General features: G+C 38.3%; 1 protein-coding gene across 1 annotated transcript; it reads left to right on the forward strand.

Annotated features, from left to right (window-relative positions):
* Positions 1–2,443: 2,443 nt before the first annotated feature.
* LOC111513275 (uncharacterized) lies at positions 2,444–17,644 on the forward strand. Its single transcript, XM_074182475.1, has 4 exons — positions 2,444–2,597; positions 2,656–2,717; positions 9,747–9,843; positions 17,305–17,644. The coding sequence occupies exons 1-4, from the start codon at positions 2,493–2,495 to the stop codon at positions 17,389–17,391; spliced, it is 351 nt and encodes a 116-aa protein (XP_074038576.1). The 5' UTR covers positions 2,444–2,492; the 3' UTR covers positions 17,392–17,644.
* Positions 17,645–18,396: the final 752 nt, after the last annotated feature.

An 18,396-nucleotide genomic window follows, 5' to 3' on the forward strand; every position in this document is an offset into this window, starting at 1 on the left:
GACAGTGGCCAGTCAGAAATCCTACTGTGAGGCGTAGTTTTTTTCCTGGTCATCGCCAGATATTTCTTCGGCGCCAGCTTCCCAGGGTCGCCCAAGGTGATCCTGGCAAGATTACATCCTTTGATTTCATCCCATCTCTTTAAAGATTGAGCATGGGTGTAACATTTGACTAGTTCCGCAATTGTCGAAGTCATCAGGCCGTGGGTGCCACTTGGTCTTAAAATTCTTAGTCCAGCCGCTTCCTTGGCTAAAGAGTCGGCAATGCGATTACCTTTTCTCCTGTCGTGCCCTTTAACCCACCTCAGGATAATATTATTATCTACCGAGGCTTTGACTAAATCTTGGTGGCACTCTAGTGCTAGCCCTGAAGTAACACGGTATCTGTTCAAGGCCAATAGTGCTTGTCTGCTATCAGTGCAGATTGTTATGTTTTTGCCAGAAATTCTTTTCTTGGTTATTTCTTTTGTGGCGATTGAGATACCAGCCAGTTCTGTTTGGACCACGCTGGTATTTCTTCCCATTCCCCACTTAATCCTTAGGCTTATTGATCTAGAGTACACTCCACATCCTGAACCTTCTTTGGTTTTTGAGCCATCCGTATAAATCCGTATTGCATTTGTAGCATCTAAACTTCAGGTATATAAACAGCTAACCCTTGTCTTTACATTCAGTATCAATTTGTTGCGAAACGCGCTTGTTAGCGAAACGCGCATCGAGTGCAGAAATATCAGTTTGGTGTTAGGGTAATCGATCTCTAGAAAAAGTTTTCAAAAATCGGTTTGCAAAACCACTCACTACCTCACCTAACCCCACGAACACACGGCACTGATGAAGAAACATTTTGAAACGGACAAAAAATTAGTATTCAGCCAGTCCTGATGGCCGAGCCATTATTCCTCAACTACATTTGATACCACGTTTACTATCTGGGCGACTAGGGGCCACAGGCAAAAAATTTCTATGACAGTGCTCTTATTTTTATTGCCGTTCCAATTGGGAATGGATAGACTATAACACTGAAAATTCTCACTCATTCCATGAGATAATTAATATAACAGTAACAAAAATGAACCCTCATCAAGATAAACGATATGCACTTTTTTGTATGTCCTTAAACTGTGTCAGCGATTCAATTTTCATCCATCGCGAAACGCCGTCCTTTCATAAATCTCTTCAATTTCGAGAACAAAAAAAATCGCAGGGGGGCAAATCTGGTAAATACGGTGGCTGGGGTATTGTTACGGTGTTGGTTTTGGCCAAAAAAATTACGAACAGGCAATGACGAGTAAGCGAAAGCCAATTGTTTGTCCACAATACTGGTTGTTTTTTCTCGTATGCTTCAGCGGCGCATACGAGGAACAGTGAGCAAAACCTTGACAGATGATTGAATTTGCCGTGTTTTTTGGTCTTCGCTTTCCTGGGCTCTGCCAATGGTACGAATAATTTTTGGTTTCGATATCATAACCATATACTCATGAAATGTTGTACCTAAGCAAACCCCTCACAATTATTATCTATAATCTATCACTCGAATCTACATTCCCTAAATTGTGGAAAATAGCTCATGTCGCCCACATCCACAAATCAGGTGACAAATCAAAAGTCAAAAACTATAGGCCCATCAGCAAGCTATATATTGGTATTTGGTAAACTTTTGAAAAAAGTCTTTTATTATAGGGACCAATAAATGTTATTATGGAACAACAACATGATTGTTGTTGTAAATATAAAAAAGAATGTAAATTTAATTGTGCAAATCCCAGGCGCAACTTCAGTTCTAGTGGGAATTCCATATTTATTTACATCTCAATAACAATTAATTCTAGTGTTGATTATGTAGTAACATTTTTTTGGTAAATAAACTAATTATTATTATTATTATTATTACCTCATTTTTCGAGCAACTAACGTATTATGTTTAAATTCTCTATGTATGCATTTTTAGTTAGCAAAAGTCATAGCTGCACCTTAGTTTGGATGTTCTCTGGAAGATGGCGTCACTAGTTTTGAATATGAATTTGAAGTATAAAATGTTTTATTTCACTGTGGTCCACTTACCTCTATCTAGTTCTGTGAATATAGAGCGTAACCATATTTCAGTAAGACTGTAAATTCAATACACATACAGAATCAAACCATAATCAATGATAACGATATGCAGAAAGTAGGTAAGTATAATTTATCTCATAACGAATTTTGTATATCCCACGAAAAGAAAGTGAAAATAAGTTTCTACTAATTTATTCAACACATTCAGTTCTTTACTGCTTACAAGTACACCATGCAAGTTTCTTTATAATCTGATTTAAATTCCAGACGGATACCTATTTAGAAATAATTTCAGTTTTATAATAATGACCATGAAAGCTGTTCAATGTCATGGTAGTAATTTTGATGAGATTTTTAGTTTGATGACCTGGAATGAAACAATTGTAAATTGTAACACTTTCTGCATTGCAAATCGTCGAATCTCTTGTACATATAAATGGTGAATGTTTTATTTCCATGCCATTTTCCTTTCTATTAGCTCGCGTACGCACTTCCTGCAGATAAATCAAGTTTTCTATGATATTGCCGATGATACAATGAAAATTTATGTGAGTGAAACCGTTGATTATTTTCTTGGACTCATTTTGATTCATCTTGTGTTTTCAGTTGTTGATACTTCTGGCAGTTTTTTACCTGATACACACCAGTGAAAGTGGTCTGAAAAAAGGGTGAGTTAACTGCATTATCAACTTTGACAAAGTCATCCCACTGCACAATATAAACTTCTATTTAAATACTAGCAATTTAGCCCTCTAATCTCATGTCTGTCACGTTTTGAATTACATTTTTCATGAAAATTGAAACACTAAAAATAGAAAGACAATTGCAATAATAAGAGTTGTTGAGATTTTCCACTTCTCTCTTAGTGGATTGGAATAAGAAGATAACTATTTTAGTGAATGTAGATCATTCAAATATTTTTCTGGAATACTAAAAGTAGGTGAAAATTCATGTAGACAATTTTCTCAAAGAATTTTTATTGATATTTATTGAGTTTTACTTCATATTACATGATAACTCCTCAGTTAATATATTCTGAAACAGAAACAGGTAAAATTAAATTTGAGTAGGAAATACTTTTCACAAAATCCTCGAAATATAATTCCATATATTTAGTTTTTGTAACTGAAGAAAAGTATCAAATTTAGCAATTTTCGAGTCGTATAAATAATATTTGTCGCGGAATTAGAGGTATTTTACTGTAATAGTAACATAGTTACTGTAATAGAACAGACGTTATTTCAGAAGTGTCGAATACTCTTGCAGACTTTACACCCTTTCTTACAAGAACGGGGTTTTTCCTACTTGTTGGAAGATTCCTCGCGTTCAGCCTATTCCCAAAAAAGACAAGAAAAATCTTCCAAATAACTACAGACAAGTTGCTTTTCTATCAGTGATATCAAAAATCATGGAGAAAGTCGTAAACCACCATATCCTCAAATATTTGAAAGGCTTCAATATCTTTAGCGATCATGAATATGGCTTTCGGATACGTATGTCACCCATATTTGGAATAACGCAATCGAGAAACATTGAGAAGCAAGAGCTGTACTGCTTGATACTTCTGAGGCATTTGACCGAGTGTGGCATGAGAGTTTGCTGGTCAAACTTCGATGCTATGGCTTGTCGAATCATTTCTGCGTATGGCTCTCCAGCTTTCTGAAAGAATCTTCCCTGAGCAAGTGGCCGTCGATGGATAAATCTCGAATACTTTCACCATCAACGCTGATGTTCCCCAAGAATTCATATTGTCTTCAATCCTCCTTTTATTGCATATCAACAACTCATTGGAAAAAACAAAGAATCCAATATATTGCTTGGCTGGCACACTTGTCTCGCCATTCCATTTGGATTCCGCTTTTTGCTTCGATAAGTTTGTTGGGAGTGAAAATGGAAATCGATATGACTTGGCACAGCCATGTCACTGGAATTGCAAAGGCTGCTTCTCAATAGCTTGGAACACTGCTCCGAACCAGAAAACTATACACACCTTAGCAACTTTTGATCCTTCATAAAGCTCAGATTAGACCTTCTTTGGGTATTGTTCGGACACGTGTATTCTTGATAGCCTGGAACATCGAAGAAAGGTTGGAGGTTTGTCTCTTTTCTATGGATACTTTCACGGAAAGTGTCCAAGTGACTTTGAACGTTGGATTCCACTGAGAGCGGTACATATCAGAAATACGCGACGGACTGTGGCTGCTCAATTTTTTGGGGTTCAACTCAGTACACCTCGAACTTCACTGTTTGAGAACTCTTTCATATGGAGAACTGCGTTTATGTGGAATAAACTTCCTGAGGACGTTTTTCCAAATGTATTTAGCGGAACTGGTCCAAATATGGGCCCCCCCATCTGATTTTTTATTGAACCTTGCTTATTATATTTTTATAACAATGTCTAAAATAATTTATACATGCTATAAGACCTTAGAAACAAAACTGCTAACTATATATTTTTTATAATAAAGTTCATTTATTTTATAGGTAATAATATGAAGTGGGGCTTATCTTTCTAACCAGGCCAGGCTGTTTGAAATATGGGCCCCATTCAAAAAGTAACAAATTTTTTTTTTACGAAATAAAGTAGCAAACAATGTATGCTCAAGGAAAAATAAACATATCTGTGGAAAAATAAAATAAAATTATCTACAAAAATCGCAAACGTAAGGGTCTTTTTCAGCTCCGGAACACTGTTCGAGTGCCCAGAGATTGCACATTGAACATTGAACCCATGTTTCTCCACTAGTATGATCAGAAAACACAAAATAGACATGTGGCCTCATTGTTTTCAGGAGAATACTGTCCTATCTGCTCTATGTCAAGGTCATCGTCAGCGGGCAAAAATTCCTCTTCCTCTTCTTCATTCGAACTGAATTTGGTTTTGTTTTTCTCTTGGGTTTCTTTACATTTTCTTCCAGCTTTGCCGCAGAAACGATTCGCTTCCCATTTCCTACGTTTCTTTTTACATTTTCTTTTGATTCAACTTAAAATACTTTTCTCTTTCCCTTTCCTTCTTTTGATCTTCTTATATTCTCAATTGATATTTCAAGATCTGATTCATACGGAGATGAAGTTATAACTTGAGAACGAGAAGTTTTCCTTCCTCTTGAAGACGCCCGCTTCGTAACTGATGGGACAGGTGAAAGAACGAATGGACTAATGGAATGCTTTTGAACAATTTTCTGGCACAGTTGTTGCGTTCGTTGTGTTCCTCATTGGTGGATCTGGTGGTCTTTAAAACAACTTGTTTCTTGATCTTCTGAACGAACATATATTTTCTGGAGAAATAGTTTCTGCAAGGTCACTTGTCAATAATCCCAAATTAATTTCAGTCGAGTTACAGGTTTTCTCGGCTTCAATGTTCTCAGCAATGAAATCAGCATCAGAAAAAATGTTTTTATTTATTGGCCACATTCCTTTTACTTTAAACCCATTCATAGCTATCTCTGCTGCCTGTCATTTCAGAAATGATCTTCCCAATAGTTCTGCTAGATCAAATTGTGTTAGAGCTCTTTCATTAATTCGTATCCAAGTTCTAATCTCTTCATTACATTGAGCTTTTAGTGGCCCCATAAACGTTTTATCTAGCGGTTGCAGTTTGTGTGTCGAATGAGGAGGAAAAGATATGATGCAGCCATTATTTTCCCTTATTGTTTCTTGTCTAAATTTCTTGTGTGGCTGTAATGTACATCTACTATAAACAATACAGTAGCCCTTACAAACTGAAGAAAATTATTGAACCATTCAGTAAATAAATGTTGCTGGATCCAGCCACTTGGATGTACCGCATAGATACTCCCAGGTGATGCTCCGCGCATACACTGATCATTTTAATTTTTTCTTGGGGAGACTAACATTGGAGGAACAAATTGCCCTCCTGCACTCATTGCTGCAACCATAGTCACTAACGAACCTCTCTCAGCAGATGTAATGGCGGCATTCTGACGCTTCCTTTTTCGTCCAATGATTTTAAGAATCCTCGATGGTACAACGGAAAGACCGGTTTCGTCGACGTTATATATTTGATGTGGAGTTTTTCATATTGTGCCTCAAGGTTATCGAAAAATATTCTGATATTTTTTTCATTGAACCCCAAAGCTCTTGCAAAAGAGGTTTCAGTTGGTCTTCGCAGTGACAGTTGATTTTTATGTCTTTTTAAAAAACCATCTAACAAGGTACGACCAGCAATCCCATTTTTTAAAGGATTTTTCATTCTATTTTTAATAGCCAGTGTATATGCCATTCTACACAGATCTCTTCTGGTCAAACCAAAAAACTGAGACTCCATTTTGGAAATATAATCAACCAATTCTTCTTCTATATCATATCCAAGAATTGGTTTCCGTCCCAATTTGATACCTATAATTTCAGCAACATAATTGTTGCTGCATCGACGGCTTTCTTCCTGTCCTCTTGGTTCCATTTTTTTCGAACATTTTGACAAGTATATTTTCTATTTTTGACAGACATTGTTGACCTGTAAAAAAAAGATTTATAAATTATTGCGGTCCGAATATGGACCCCTAGCCCATATTCAACTCACACAAGGGGCATATTTCAAAATATGTACGTTCCAGAAAAATATTAGCTTATGATTTTGTAATCATTTTCTGTTTATAATCAACATTGAAATCCTTTTTCCTCCCTTTTTCTGTCATACTAGCATAATATATCAATTCTGAAATAATGTCAATAAACACAAATATCACGTAATATAGACTTACCCAATAAAATTTCTTCAAGAGTCAAAGGCAAACGATCTACACTGTCTAACAACAACATATGTACTGCCCGCGGAATCTGTAAATATAAGACAAGAGAGGTGCCTTCTAGTATATTTGGACATTTTCTAACAGATGGCACTATTTGTTTCATAGATAGTCTGGGGGCCCATATTAAATACAAAGCTCATATTCGGACCAGTTCCTCTGATCTCCGGCAACTCAAATCCAATGTGATCCGACCAGTCATAGCATCGAAGTTTGGCCAGCCAAGATAATTTGACCCGTTTGCAGAGAGGTACAGTGAATTACACCAGCCGCCATATAGTAACTATCGTATTTTTTTGGTTTGTTTTCGCCCTCAGAAAGTGCCTGGGCGGGTGCCTGAGTGGCTCATCGGCGAACAACCACTGTCCTGAACGCCTTCTGTGGTTGTAGAGGATCCATTTTGCGCAAAATCAAAGGAGAGCAGACCTCGAAACGTGACCATTTGTATCGATCGTTCAAATGGTGAAACACCTACCTTTTGAGCTTTTTGACTCAAAGACAACTGTATATTCGTCCGATTCTGATCTAATTTTATGAATAATGGTCTGTTTGTTGAGGAAAGAATATTCCAGTCAACCAGTATCACTATTTTTCGGGTTTGGGGGACATTTATTTTTGTAATTACTTCCTGACGTTTCACTGGCGCGAGTGGCTAGCTTCTTCAGAGGTTCATACATCTTGAGTAATCTCCGATGACCAAATCATATCGTGCATGAATATTTGGGAATGAGAAAGTTCTGTTCAAAGTGGATTCTCACAATCGACCAAAAACAACAAAGAATTGATGATTCTGAGCTATATTTGAAGCGGTTCCACTCTACGAAACCCAAATTTATGGGTCGATATATGACAATGGATGAAACATGACTCCATCATTTCACACCAGAATCAAAACGATCGTTTTTTTATTGGACCGCATGTGGTGAACCGACTCCAAAGCGTGTAAAGAGGTAACAGTTGGCTAATAATGTTATTATATTAGTATTTTCGGATGCGCATGGTATAATATTTATCGACAGCCACCATTACATAGCATTATTGGAGCGTTTGAAGGATGAAATCTCGGAAAAATGACCCCACTTGAAGAAAGTGCTGTTCCATCAAGACGATACACCGCGTCACAAATCAACAAAAACTATGACATAATTGCGTGAATAGGGCTTCAAATTGCTTCTGCATCCACCGTATTCTCCAGATCTGGTCCCCAGCGAATTTTTTTTGTTCTCTGACCACATGTGAATGCTAGCTGGAAAAAAATTTAGTGCCGTTGAAACTGATGCCTATTTTGAGGCTGAAGAGAAATCGTACTATAAAAATTGTGTATAACCGCTATAATATTTGTATCGACCTCGAAGGTAACTATATTGGATATCAAAATAAAATTTCATCTATTTTTCTTTATATGTCAACCTACAAACTTCTCAACACAACTTTGCGAAAGGGAATCCGGTTTCTATCTCGGAACCAGGCAGCGGAATCGTCAAAAAGTCGGGCCCTCGCTGTTGAAGTATACAGCATTTCCATAAAAACTCGTGTTTCGATCAGTTCGAAGGTCTCAGAAGCCATTTTCTACACGCTTTATATTAGCTTCACATGTATGTATGTATGTATGTATGTTTGTACGTATGTTTGTTTGTTTGTAACTCTCCTTTTCATTTCATATCAGGATCTGTATTTGACAGAATTATTGACATTATTGCTTGATCTATTCGAAGGCAGATGGCGCTATTCGCGCCATTCTTGACATAATTGGAACTTACTTTACAAGCATTTCTTCATTTGTGAAAATTATTTTTTTATTAATACGCGCGTCTGCTGCCTTATTTGTAATCCTCTTTTTCGCGCCTGTTGCCTTGGGCTTGGTAGCTGATTTTTAGGCTCCTTCTCCGGAATCGGAAAATATTAATGATCATTTTTCTAAACAATATGCGGCTGAATAATCCCAAAGTTTAGATAAAATGAATATAGTTTAAAAAGACTAGAAAATACGCTTTCATAGCATACGAAACTAAAAAATGAAAAATAAATATAGTTCAAAAAGAACTATAAAACACCCTTTCAAAGAACGTTGAACTGAGAAGTTGAAATTTTTTTTAACTTAAACAATAACGAACGAAAAAACGCGTGTTTTTTAGTTTTTTAAACTATATTCATTTTTCATGATATAAAGTGTCTTCCTAGAACTCTGTTGGAACTTTAAGATTTTCATTCTGTTGCCCCTTTTGAGTACATGTACAAAGCGAAATTTTCAGATCACTGTGATTTTTGATGCTATTCAATTTTTCAGACAATTTTAAATATACCTACTCTGTTTTCAGTTTGTGAAATTTTGTACTCTTGAATTGTGAAGACAAAATCGAGAAAGTTATATATCGATAATGACTTAAGGTTTGTGCAAATTTTTCGTCTAGGTATTTACATATAAAGACACACCCGAAGAAGCCATTGTGTGGCGAAACACGTGTTACGCTTTTGTAAAACTGTTCAGGGAAAATCTCAGTATAAAGTGTTTTTTGAATACGTTATGGATTTTCATCAAGTATCGGCCACATCCATCATATGAATATACATATAGTAGTTTCCCCATCCTTCTAACAAAAGGTGTATCTCCAAACGCAAATAATGATACGTAAATACGTTTCTTGGTACCAGAAGTTCAAATAGCGAATTGTAAATATTATATTTTTTCGTTAATCTTGTTATTCATATATCACAAAATGATTTTCAAGATTCGAGGTACACAATATTTGGTGAATTAACTAACGAATATAACGAGCAAATATTATTAGTTTGATATTTATGAGAGAAGTACCCGAATGAAACTTGTTTTTGAATGGAAGAAACCTAAAAAACCTCATTTCTAACTCATTTCTAACTTATTTTTGTTGTCACTTTTGAAACAATCAATAATGTTTTTTTTTCTTTCAGAATTGTTTCAGTTGACCAGGAAAACGTTTTAGGCGGACTCTGGAAATCCAAATTGCAATGGAAAGCACATTGGGTGAAAGACTGGGAACTAAAAAAGGTAAAATGGTGCAGGAATTTAGGATCCTGTCTTCCCCTTCAGATAAAAAGAAATTGTGATGTCAATGATGAACTATTTGTAAGACCTAAGTCTTTCGTAAAGACTACCGCATTTAACAAGTAATAAATCCAGGACTGGCAAGTCTAGTATCATATTTCTATGTCAGACCACCGCTGGTTCACCTATACGATAAGCCAGAATCTCAGGACCACTGTAAAATCCCGTGACCCGAAGAGAACGGGTGTAGCTCTCTACAACCGACTGTTACAAGGAGCTCTGCGGGAAACAGAGGTCCTGACTCCTGACAATAATGAAGAACTGGAAAGGTACAGGGTATCTATCCAAAACAAAATAGGCATTGCCTACAAGGAAGCCTGTCCGATGAGGATGGTTCAAACAGATGGCACAACCAGTACATGGTGGTGCCCTGAACTGGAAAACCTCCAAGAGAGGCTGGGATTCTAATAAAAACTCACTTCCCAGGTTCTGTCTCCTCTGGAATGACGAACTGGAATGAACTATCAACAACACCCTCACAATACGACTGGCAATCTGCTAGTGCAGTAGTTGACGAGGACAAGATGAAATGGGACACATCGGGCTTTTCGCCCTTCAAGTCATCAGGACCTGACGGTATAAGACCAGCCCTACTTCAATCGGAACTGGATATTCTTATGCCGCACCTGGTTGCAATAATCAGAGCCTCTCTAGCTCTGAGATATATTCCCAGTAAGTTGAGAAAAGTACCAGTAGTATTCATACCCACACCAGGTAGGATGGACTATACTTTACCAAAAGCATTCCGATCAATTAGTCTCACATCGTTCTTTTTAAAAACTATGGAGAAGCTATATGAGCGGTACATCAGAGATGGAGTACTAGTTTACAACTCACTTTATCCAAATCAGCATGCATATACTCCGGGATGGTCTACTGATTCGGCCTTTCACCATGTGGTTGGTAGAATCGAGAGATCATTAGACAACATAGAATCCACCCTGGGTATATTCATAGATATCGAAGGAATATTTGATAAAACAACCTTTCCAACAATTACCCAGCAACTACACTCCAGGAATGTACCCCTGGTAGTAGGAGAATGAATACTCAAGATGATATCTAGTAGAGCAACAAGTATCAATGTAGAAGACATTAGAGTGAGAGGACTGGTCTTGAGGGGATGTCCACAGGAAGGGGTCTTATCACCTCAACAATAATGAATTCTACACAATTGCAAATGCAGATAACATAGTTATCTTGCAGACCGGCAAATTTGTAAACATACTGTGCGATAGAGCGCAGGATGGGCTCAAATTAATAGAAACATGAAGTAAGGAACACTTACTGTCGATCAATCCCAAGAAAAATGAGATGGTCCTTTTCACCAAGAAAAAGAGTTTATCTGGCTTAAAACCTCCCCAAATCTTCAAAAGCAAACTAAACTCATCTGAAGAGGTAAATACATTGGTACTATCCTCGACAGGAAGCTAATATGGAACTCTCATCTACAGAGGTGAGCAAAAAGAGCATATGTCGCTTAAGAGCAATGTCGGAAGACAGTGGGACGCGCATGGGTCTTTCACCCCATGTCACCTGGATCTACACTGTAATAATAAGACCTATGTTATTGTACAGAGCCATTGCATGGGGTCCGAGAGTTCTACAAGCAACGGCCATTCAAATGCTATATCAAATACAGCGACTGGCTTGTTCAAACATCACAGGAGCCATCAGATTAACACCAACCGCGGCAATGGAATTAATTACTGGTCTGACCCCTCTGGGCCTATACGTTGAGGAGGTTGCATTAATGGCCATGTTACGATTGCGCAAGGTTGGTGTAAACCTCGAACTAGGAATGGAACAATTGAGGCTGAGCCTATGGCGAGAAGCGCTTACTGCGCAACCTCTGCTGCAGGCAACCAGTGATTCAATTGAACTCGGGTTTGTGTTCAATAAACCCTATAAAGTACAAATAAAACAGAACACAGAGTCAGATGCTACAAATGCAATACGCATATATACAGACGGCTCAAAAACCACAGAAGGCTCAGGATGTGGAGTGTACTCCAAATCACTGAGCCTAAGGATTAAGTGGGAAATGGAAAGGAATTTCTGGCGAAAACATAACAATCTGCACAGATAGCGGACAAGCCCTATTAGCCTTGAACAAACAACGCGTTAACTCAGGGCTAGTACTAAAGTGAAGGTAATCGCATTGGTGACTCTTTAGCCAAGGAAGCGGCTGAACTGAGAACTTTAGGACCCAGTGGCACCTACGTCCTGATGACTTCGACAATTGCGGAACTAGCCAAATGTTACACCTATGCTCAATCCCTGAAGAGATGGGATGGAATCAAAGGATGCAACCTTGCCAGGATCACCGTGGGCGATCCTGGAAAGCTGACGCCCAAGAAATATCTGACGATGACCAGGAAAAATCTACGCTTAACAATAGGATTTCTGACTGGCCACTGTCAACTAAGGAAACACCTCCGTAATATGGGGCTAGTGGACACACCTCTATGCAGGATGTGTGAACAGGAAGATTAGACTGTCAGGCATGTCCTATGTGAGTGCCCGTAGTTGTCGTCAATAAGAGAGTATGTTCGGCAAGTCTTAGCCTACACCTGCCAATATAAAGGAGATATCTCCTATTGACCTGTTCACCTTCCTGGAAAGGACAGGATGGACGATGACCTAGGAGGACAACTCGGGAGGATGTACAATGGGTCACATGTGGCCTGAGTGCTGTGGGCCTACACTCACCCTCCCTACTCTACAGATAACAAGTAATAATAAAAAAGATTTTTGGTACTTCCACTCGTTAAAAGTAATCTGTATATACTCGTAATACGAAGTATTTAGGTTTTAGGAATCACATGAATTGAAATTTCATCTTGTCAGGAAACATTAGTTTTTGAGATAATGACGTTTCTTCAAAGAATATGAGTATTTACCCTCGTTGATTGAGGAATACTCGTTCAGTATCACATTGCATCACATTGATATACTTGTAGAATAATAATAGTGAAAATATTATTACGTTATTTCTGAAGTGTCTTTCGTTTTCATGAGTCCGCTTCAACCTATAATAATATAATAATAATAATAATAACTACATGACAGAATGGTACTGGATACAGCCTGTAGACTTTACAGGCTGTCAGGAGTTCGGATCCCCTTCCCTGCTTGGTCCGTGACCATGAGAGAGCAGGAATTGTAGCATTTCTCCTTAGGGCAGCTGCTCGAGCAGCTGATGAACTCAGTATAGTTTTCGACTCTGAACGAGGTGACTACAACTCTGTCACCGAGTTGGAACCCGTTCAGCAAAAAGCTCATATAAAAGCCGCAGAGATCACCTTACTTCTGCGGAGACATAGGGATAAGCCAATGCATGGGGTCTTCTTCAATAACATTGAAGACCTTGGCTTATCAAAGCGCCTGACGTTCGCTTTTCTCAGGTCGAGTGGGCTGAAGTCGGAAACTGAGGGGTTCATCATGGCTTGCCAGGATGGTGTCTTCAACACCTTAGTCTACCGCAGTCGCGTGATATGTATAGAGGTTCCTGACACAAGGTGCAAGGCCTGCCACGAGGAGCCCGAGACCCTAATGCACTTGCTATCAGCATGCCCAGCATATGCGGTCTCGGCCTATATCCATCGACATAACGCGGCCCTAAGAGTGCTATATTACCATCTACGGCACTTTTACGGTATTGACGAGACACCGGTGTTGCCCTACGCTCCGGGGGATATTGAATCCGTTGTGGGGAACGAGAAGTGCCAAATTTATTGGAACTATTCGTTCCATACCCTCAGGCTCATACAAGCTATTAAGCCTGATGTAGTCCTTCTCGACCACCAGACCAAAACGATATTTGTCGTGGAGTTTTCAGCTCCTGGCGAGACGAATATCGTCAGAAAAGAGGAGGAAAAACGGATAAAATATCGAGATTTTTTCTTTGAACTTCGCATACTCTATCCAGATCACTCTGTCAAGATGGTCGTTCTGATTATTGGAGTCCTTGGTAGAATGATGTCTTCTCTACTCTCGAATCTCAAAATCATATCGGCTTGGCGCACTAAGGCAGAAATCTTAGCCGTACAGATGCAGAAGGCTGTCATTCTTGGCTCACTGCGTTTGCTCAGGGCACATGATTCTCGGACCCAATGATCACTTACCCCACGGTGTGGGGAGTGTTCATTGGTTGATTATGCTGGCGCGCCCTCCCGAATGTATCGGAGCTTCGGGGGATAGGGCCTGACCAGCGCACACTACGGTGAAAAAAAAAGAAAAACAAGTTTTATACACAAAGGGAAAAGGGTTAGCCAGAGGCTAACCACCCGTCCCATAATTAAGAAAAAAAAATAAGCATACAGTAAGACTATAAGTAACAGTTACAATAGACACAAAAATAATATAAAAAAACTATTATGGAGATAATATAAAAGATTACAAACTTGAAATGAATTTTCAAGTTTTTTTGAATTGATTTATAGACAAATGAATATACGGTAATAAATTATTAAGTTACTTCGGTCCAAAGTAAGAAAAACATCCCTCAAATTAGGTGGTAACATGATATGGAATGGTAAATGTATCTTTTCTTAAATTGATAGAGTGATTATCAGATCGCTTACTAATTAATCTGAACAAGTAATTAGGAGTTTTGCTTTCCAATAGTTTATATAAGAATACAGATATGAGATAACGAATTCTAAACCCAATATTCAGCTGATCTAATTTCAATAAATATGCAGTTACATGATCACGGTAGTTTATGCAGCACACAAATCTCATACAAGCATTTTGTATGCGTTGAAGTTTGTGTTTATTATAGTCTGGCAAGTAGTTGTGATACACAGAGCAGCAATACTCAATATGGGGATAAATCAATGATTGAACTAATTTCAGTTTTGTTTCTGGACAAAGCTGGAACTTGAACTTGTATAAGGATTCCAGTTCAAAAAAGCAAGTTTTGTAAATGTGTTCAACGTGCTCGTTGAACGAGAGAATGTTATCTATATATACACCTGAATTTTTTGCTGAATTCACCCAGTCAATGGGTTCATTGTCAAGAAAAAGATGGAAATTTGTTTCAACTTCATTTCTTTGTAGGTCAGATCCCAAACATAGGGCTACTAGGGCTACTCAGTGAGAACTCGTTCAGTTCATTCGAAATAAGCGCCATTTGAATCAGTGCACTTTTGCCAACGTAATGAAGGTCGATTAATTCCGTCAGCATAAAAATTGTGTTTTCGGGATTCGATAAAGTTGACGAAGGCCGTTTTTCCCTGGCCCAGTTCTTCCGCCGTTACACACATCGTTTGTGATGGGTCAGTCTTTACCAGGGTCCTGGAGTAGGTCGACCACTTCTAGGCTAAAATCTCCGGAACTGAGAGGCAAAAATTTAAATTTGGAAAGAAATGAACAGCCTCAATGCAAAGAGAATAAAATTCTCTATCGATCACTATTCATGGGTATGAATGTAACAAGGGTTTATTGAACTCACTTTCATAATCACTTTTCGAGGACTCCTCTATTGAGTAGTCATGCAAAAATTGTTTTGGAATAGTTAGGGAATATCTAAAGCTCATTTGCACTGTACAGGGTGCACCAACGCAAGAAAATTAGTCAGGGAATGAACTTTCCAACAAAAGTCCAGAACTAATTCTGGTTTGAAAATTAAGAAATGTTCTGACCTGAAAACCTCCGAAACATCTCAGAACTGAGAGTCTGAGAGTCAAAAGTTAGTGTCACATTTAGGGGCATCATCCTCAGATGTGTATGTATATGCGTACCATAACTGGGTTTGTCCACACACTGTTTACTCAGTGTCACTAATAGAACCCCTCTCATCGTAGAGAGTGTAATATAGGGGTCTGCCGGGACTGGCGTCTTTTCTCTAGCTACTCTTGAAACAACTCCAACTCTCTTCCCTACACCATTGGAAAGGAAGAGACGATTTTGATTCTATAACAAAAAACCTAGGAGACTAGGTGGTGCAGCCAGAAAGGTGCAGCAGAAAGAGAATCTGCATGAGCGTAGGATATGAACTACCCCTGAGCAGGTCGTCAGCAAACGTTCATGCTCAAACGTTGTTTCACTCAAGCGAAAGAGCTCTGAACGGCTGAATCTATTGAATCGTCATGTACAGCTGACTCACAGATGTCCTCACATAAAAAAGTGTCTGAGCTCTTTGAGGTGGAAATCTTGAAAACCTAAATATGACAACTTCTATATTAAACAAACAACTGGAATTTTCAGTATGTTATTATGGCTATCATGGAGGATATTTCCAGAAGATGGTTGACAAAGTCATCACCAGAGCTACACATTCTCGCCTCAATAGATGGCTTCAGGATACCTTAGAATATCACAACAGCATCTTCTGGTTGGTGGTGAAGTTAGTGTTCTCAAGTCACGATAGGGCATGTATTTAAAATGCGTCACAGACAACCTATTTCCCAAGCCACACATAGTTTCGTAGCTTTTCAACCTGACAAAGGTAGTCGCAGACTAACTGCCGATCTGCTTCTCACCAGATTGGAAACAATCTTAACATTCAGTGAATTATTTTTCACGAGAAAATTCAGGTCCTGGCAGTTGAGCACATACCGTGGAGTGAATTGGGTTTTCAGAGTTCGGCAGATTCCCACTCTTGTCACTGACTTCAAAGATCACCCACTAAATAATGTAATGGTCCTCAAGGTTCGCAGTATAGAATCAAGAAGATTCACTCTTTTTCAATGTACGTACCTGAAGATTCCATTCTTGGTAGGTTGGTGGGAGGTGGATTTGTTTCGAAATAAAGGTATTCCCTACCTGTTGCCGGGTCTCTTCACGTCTGGAATATTTGGAAAACCCTTCTAGTGAGTCTAGGGTAGACCATATAGGTGAGGAGACTTACTGTGGTGCATTTTCAGTGATGATTTCTCATACTGAGAAAGAAGGAATTGATATATTTCCAAGCTCTGATACACTTTCCTTTCCGACAATGCAGTGGGATCTAATGCAATCTCCATAAACTGTTCCTTCGAAAGGAAGACTTCGATTTTCTTCTCTCAAAGATCTATATCCATCCCTTTATCTGCAGCTAGAATCTTGATGGTGTAAGCTTTTCATAAGAGCCTTTCTTCCTTGGAAGTAGTTCTCGCTTCAGCTGCTCTCTGATTTTCCACCTGAATTCTTCAGCGTTAGTCAAATCATTCAGCGGATAATGAATATTTTCATATGTCTTCAATATATCTCCAGTACAAAAATTGTAAAAAGCTCTCAACATCAAGAAACATTGTCAACCACATTCAAACAAATATTTGTCGATGCCTCCTCACGTGTTCTTTGCTGGTTCGAGAAACTTTGTGCGCGTTGTCATTGTGATGTGACGTCACAGTACATTACTCGAACCACCACGGCCAGTAGCACAATGATATTATTGATAAAATTTTCATTTTTCAGATCTATGTTCCAATATGGCGAAAAGTGTGGGCCCCCGTTGCGGTCAGAGAATGGATCCCCTTTCCCAAAACTCCCGTGAAACAATAAGCGCCAGACCAAGAGATATAAATAACCTGATATTGGGGCAGATGACTGTTTACAATTGTACTCTGTATGCTTTACTGTCAACTCTGTCTAAGGAGAAGTGCAAATGAAGAATTTGTAGTGATTGGTTTGAAGAAAGGATTTTGAAAACTCAAAATATTTCCAAAACCTGAAATGATGCCATCTAATTTATTTATTTTTGTGTTATTTATTGAATTGTTGCGAATTAAACATTGATTGATTCAGGATGTGTTTCTTTTTGTCAAGTCAAGTCTATTTTCAGGCTTGTTCAGTTATATTGGTCAACAAAATGTAGTCAAAATATTTCATGAAAGACCAGCACTATACAGGATCTGTTTAAAAATCTGTTTAAAATATGTTTTTCCATTAGTCAGCTGCCACCCCCATACGAACGACAACTCTCAGAAGTTGAGAAACTTGTGCGAGCTAAGGACTAACGAGGTCTTACCTTTTAACGTGTGATTCCTAACACGGATGTCCCAGAACAAGCGATAGCTCCGTTATTTGTGAAGAGAGAAAGAGTGAAATGAAACACATGCGATATTAGCATTACAGTTCATAAGAAACTACATCCAAATTCGTTGTTTCAAATGGTAAACCCACAAAATTTTCACGTCATTTGAGTACGCATTCCCATATTCTAGTATCGCAGTTGAAATTCCATTCCTCAATGATTTTATCGGACATATGAATTCAATATTCAAAGATCAAAAGTTAATCTTGTCAAATATTACTCAGTTAGTTCCTTCCATAGGTTCTTTTTCAAGATCAAAGACTTACGTGAGAAACTGAAGTAGACTGCCTGAACGGCTGTTTATAGACAAATTGATGTCCTGTGGAAAAAGTGATGACAAAATTGCAGCCAAAAAAGCTAGAATATTGGGTCATGAAGATTTTTATGATTCAGTTGAATTAAAATTTTTTTAAACTTTCATCGGTTTCTTTGACATTTTACTCAAAGAATCTGTTTTTCCGCTAACCAGAGAC

This window comes from Leptinotarsa decemlineata, unplaced genomic scaffold (genome assembly GCF_025532065.1).
Source record: "Leptinotarsa decemlineata unplaced genomic scaffold, Ldec_3_MD MMD2_P_RNA_scaffold_2, whole genome shotgun sequence".
In the NCBI taxonomy this organism is placed as follows: domain Eukaryota; kingdom Metazoa; phylum Arthropoda; class Insecta; order Coleoptera; family Chrysomelidae; genus Leptinotarsa; species Leptinotarsa decemlineata.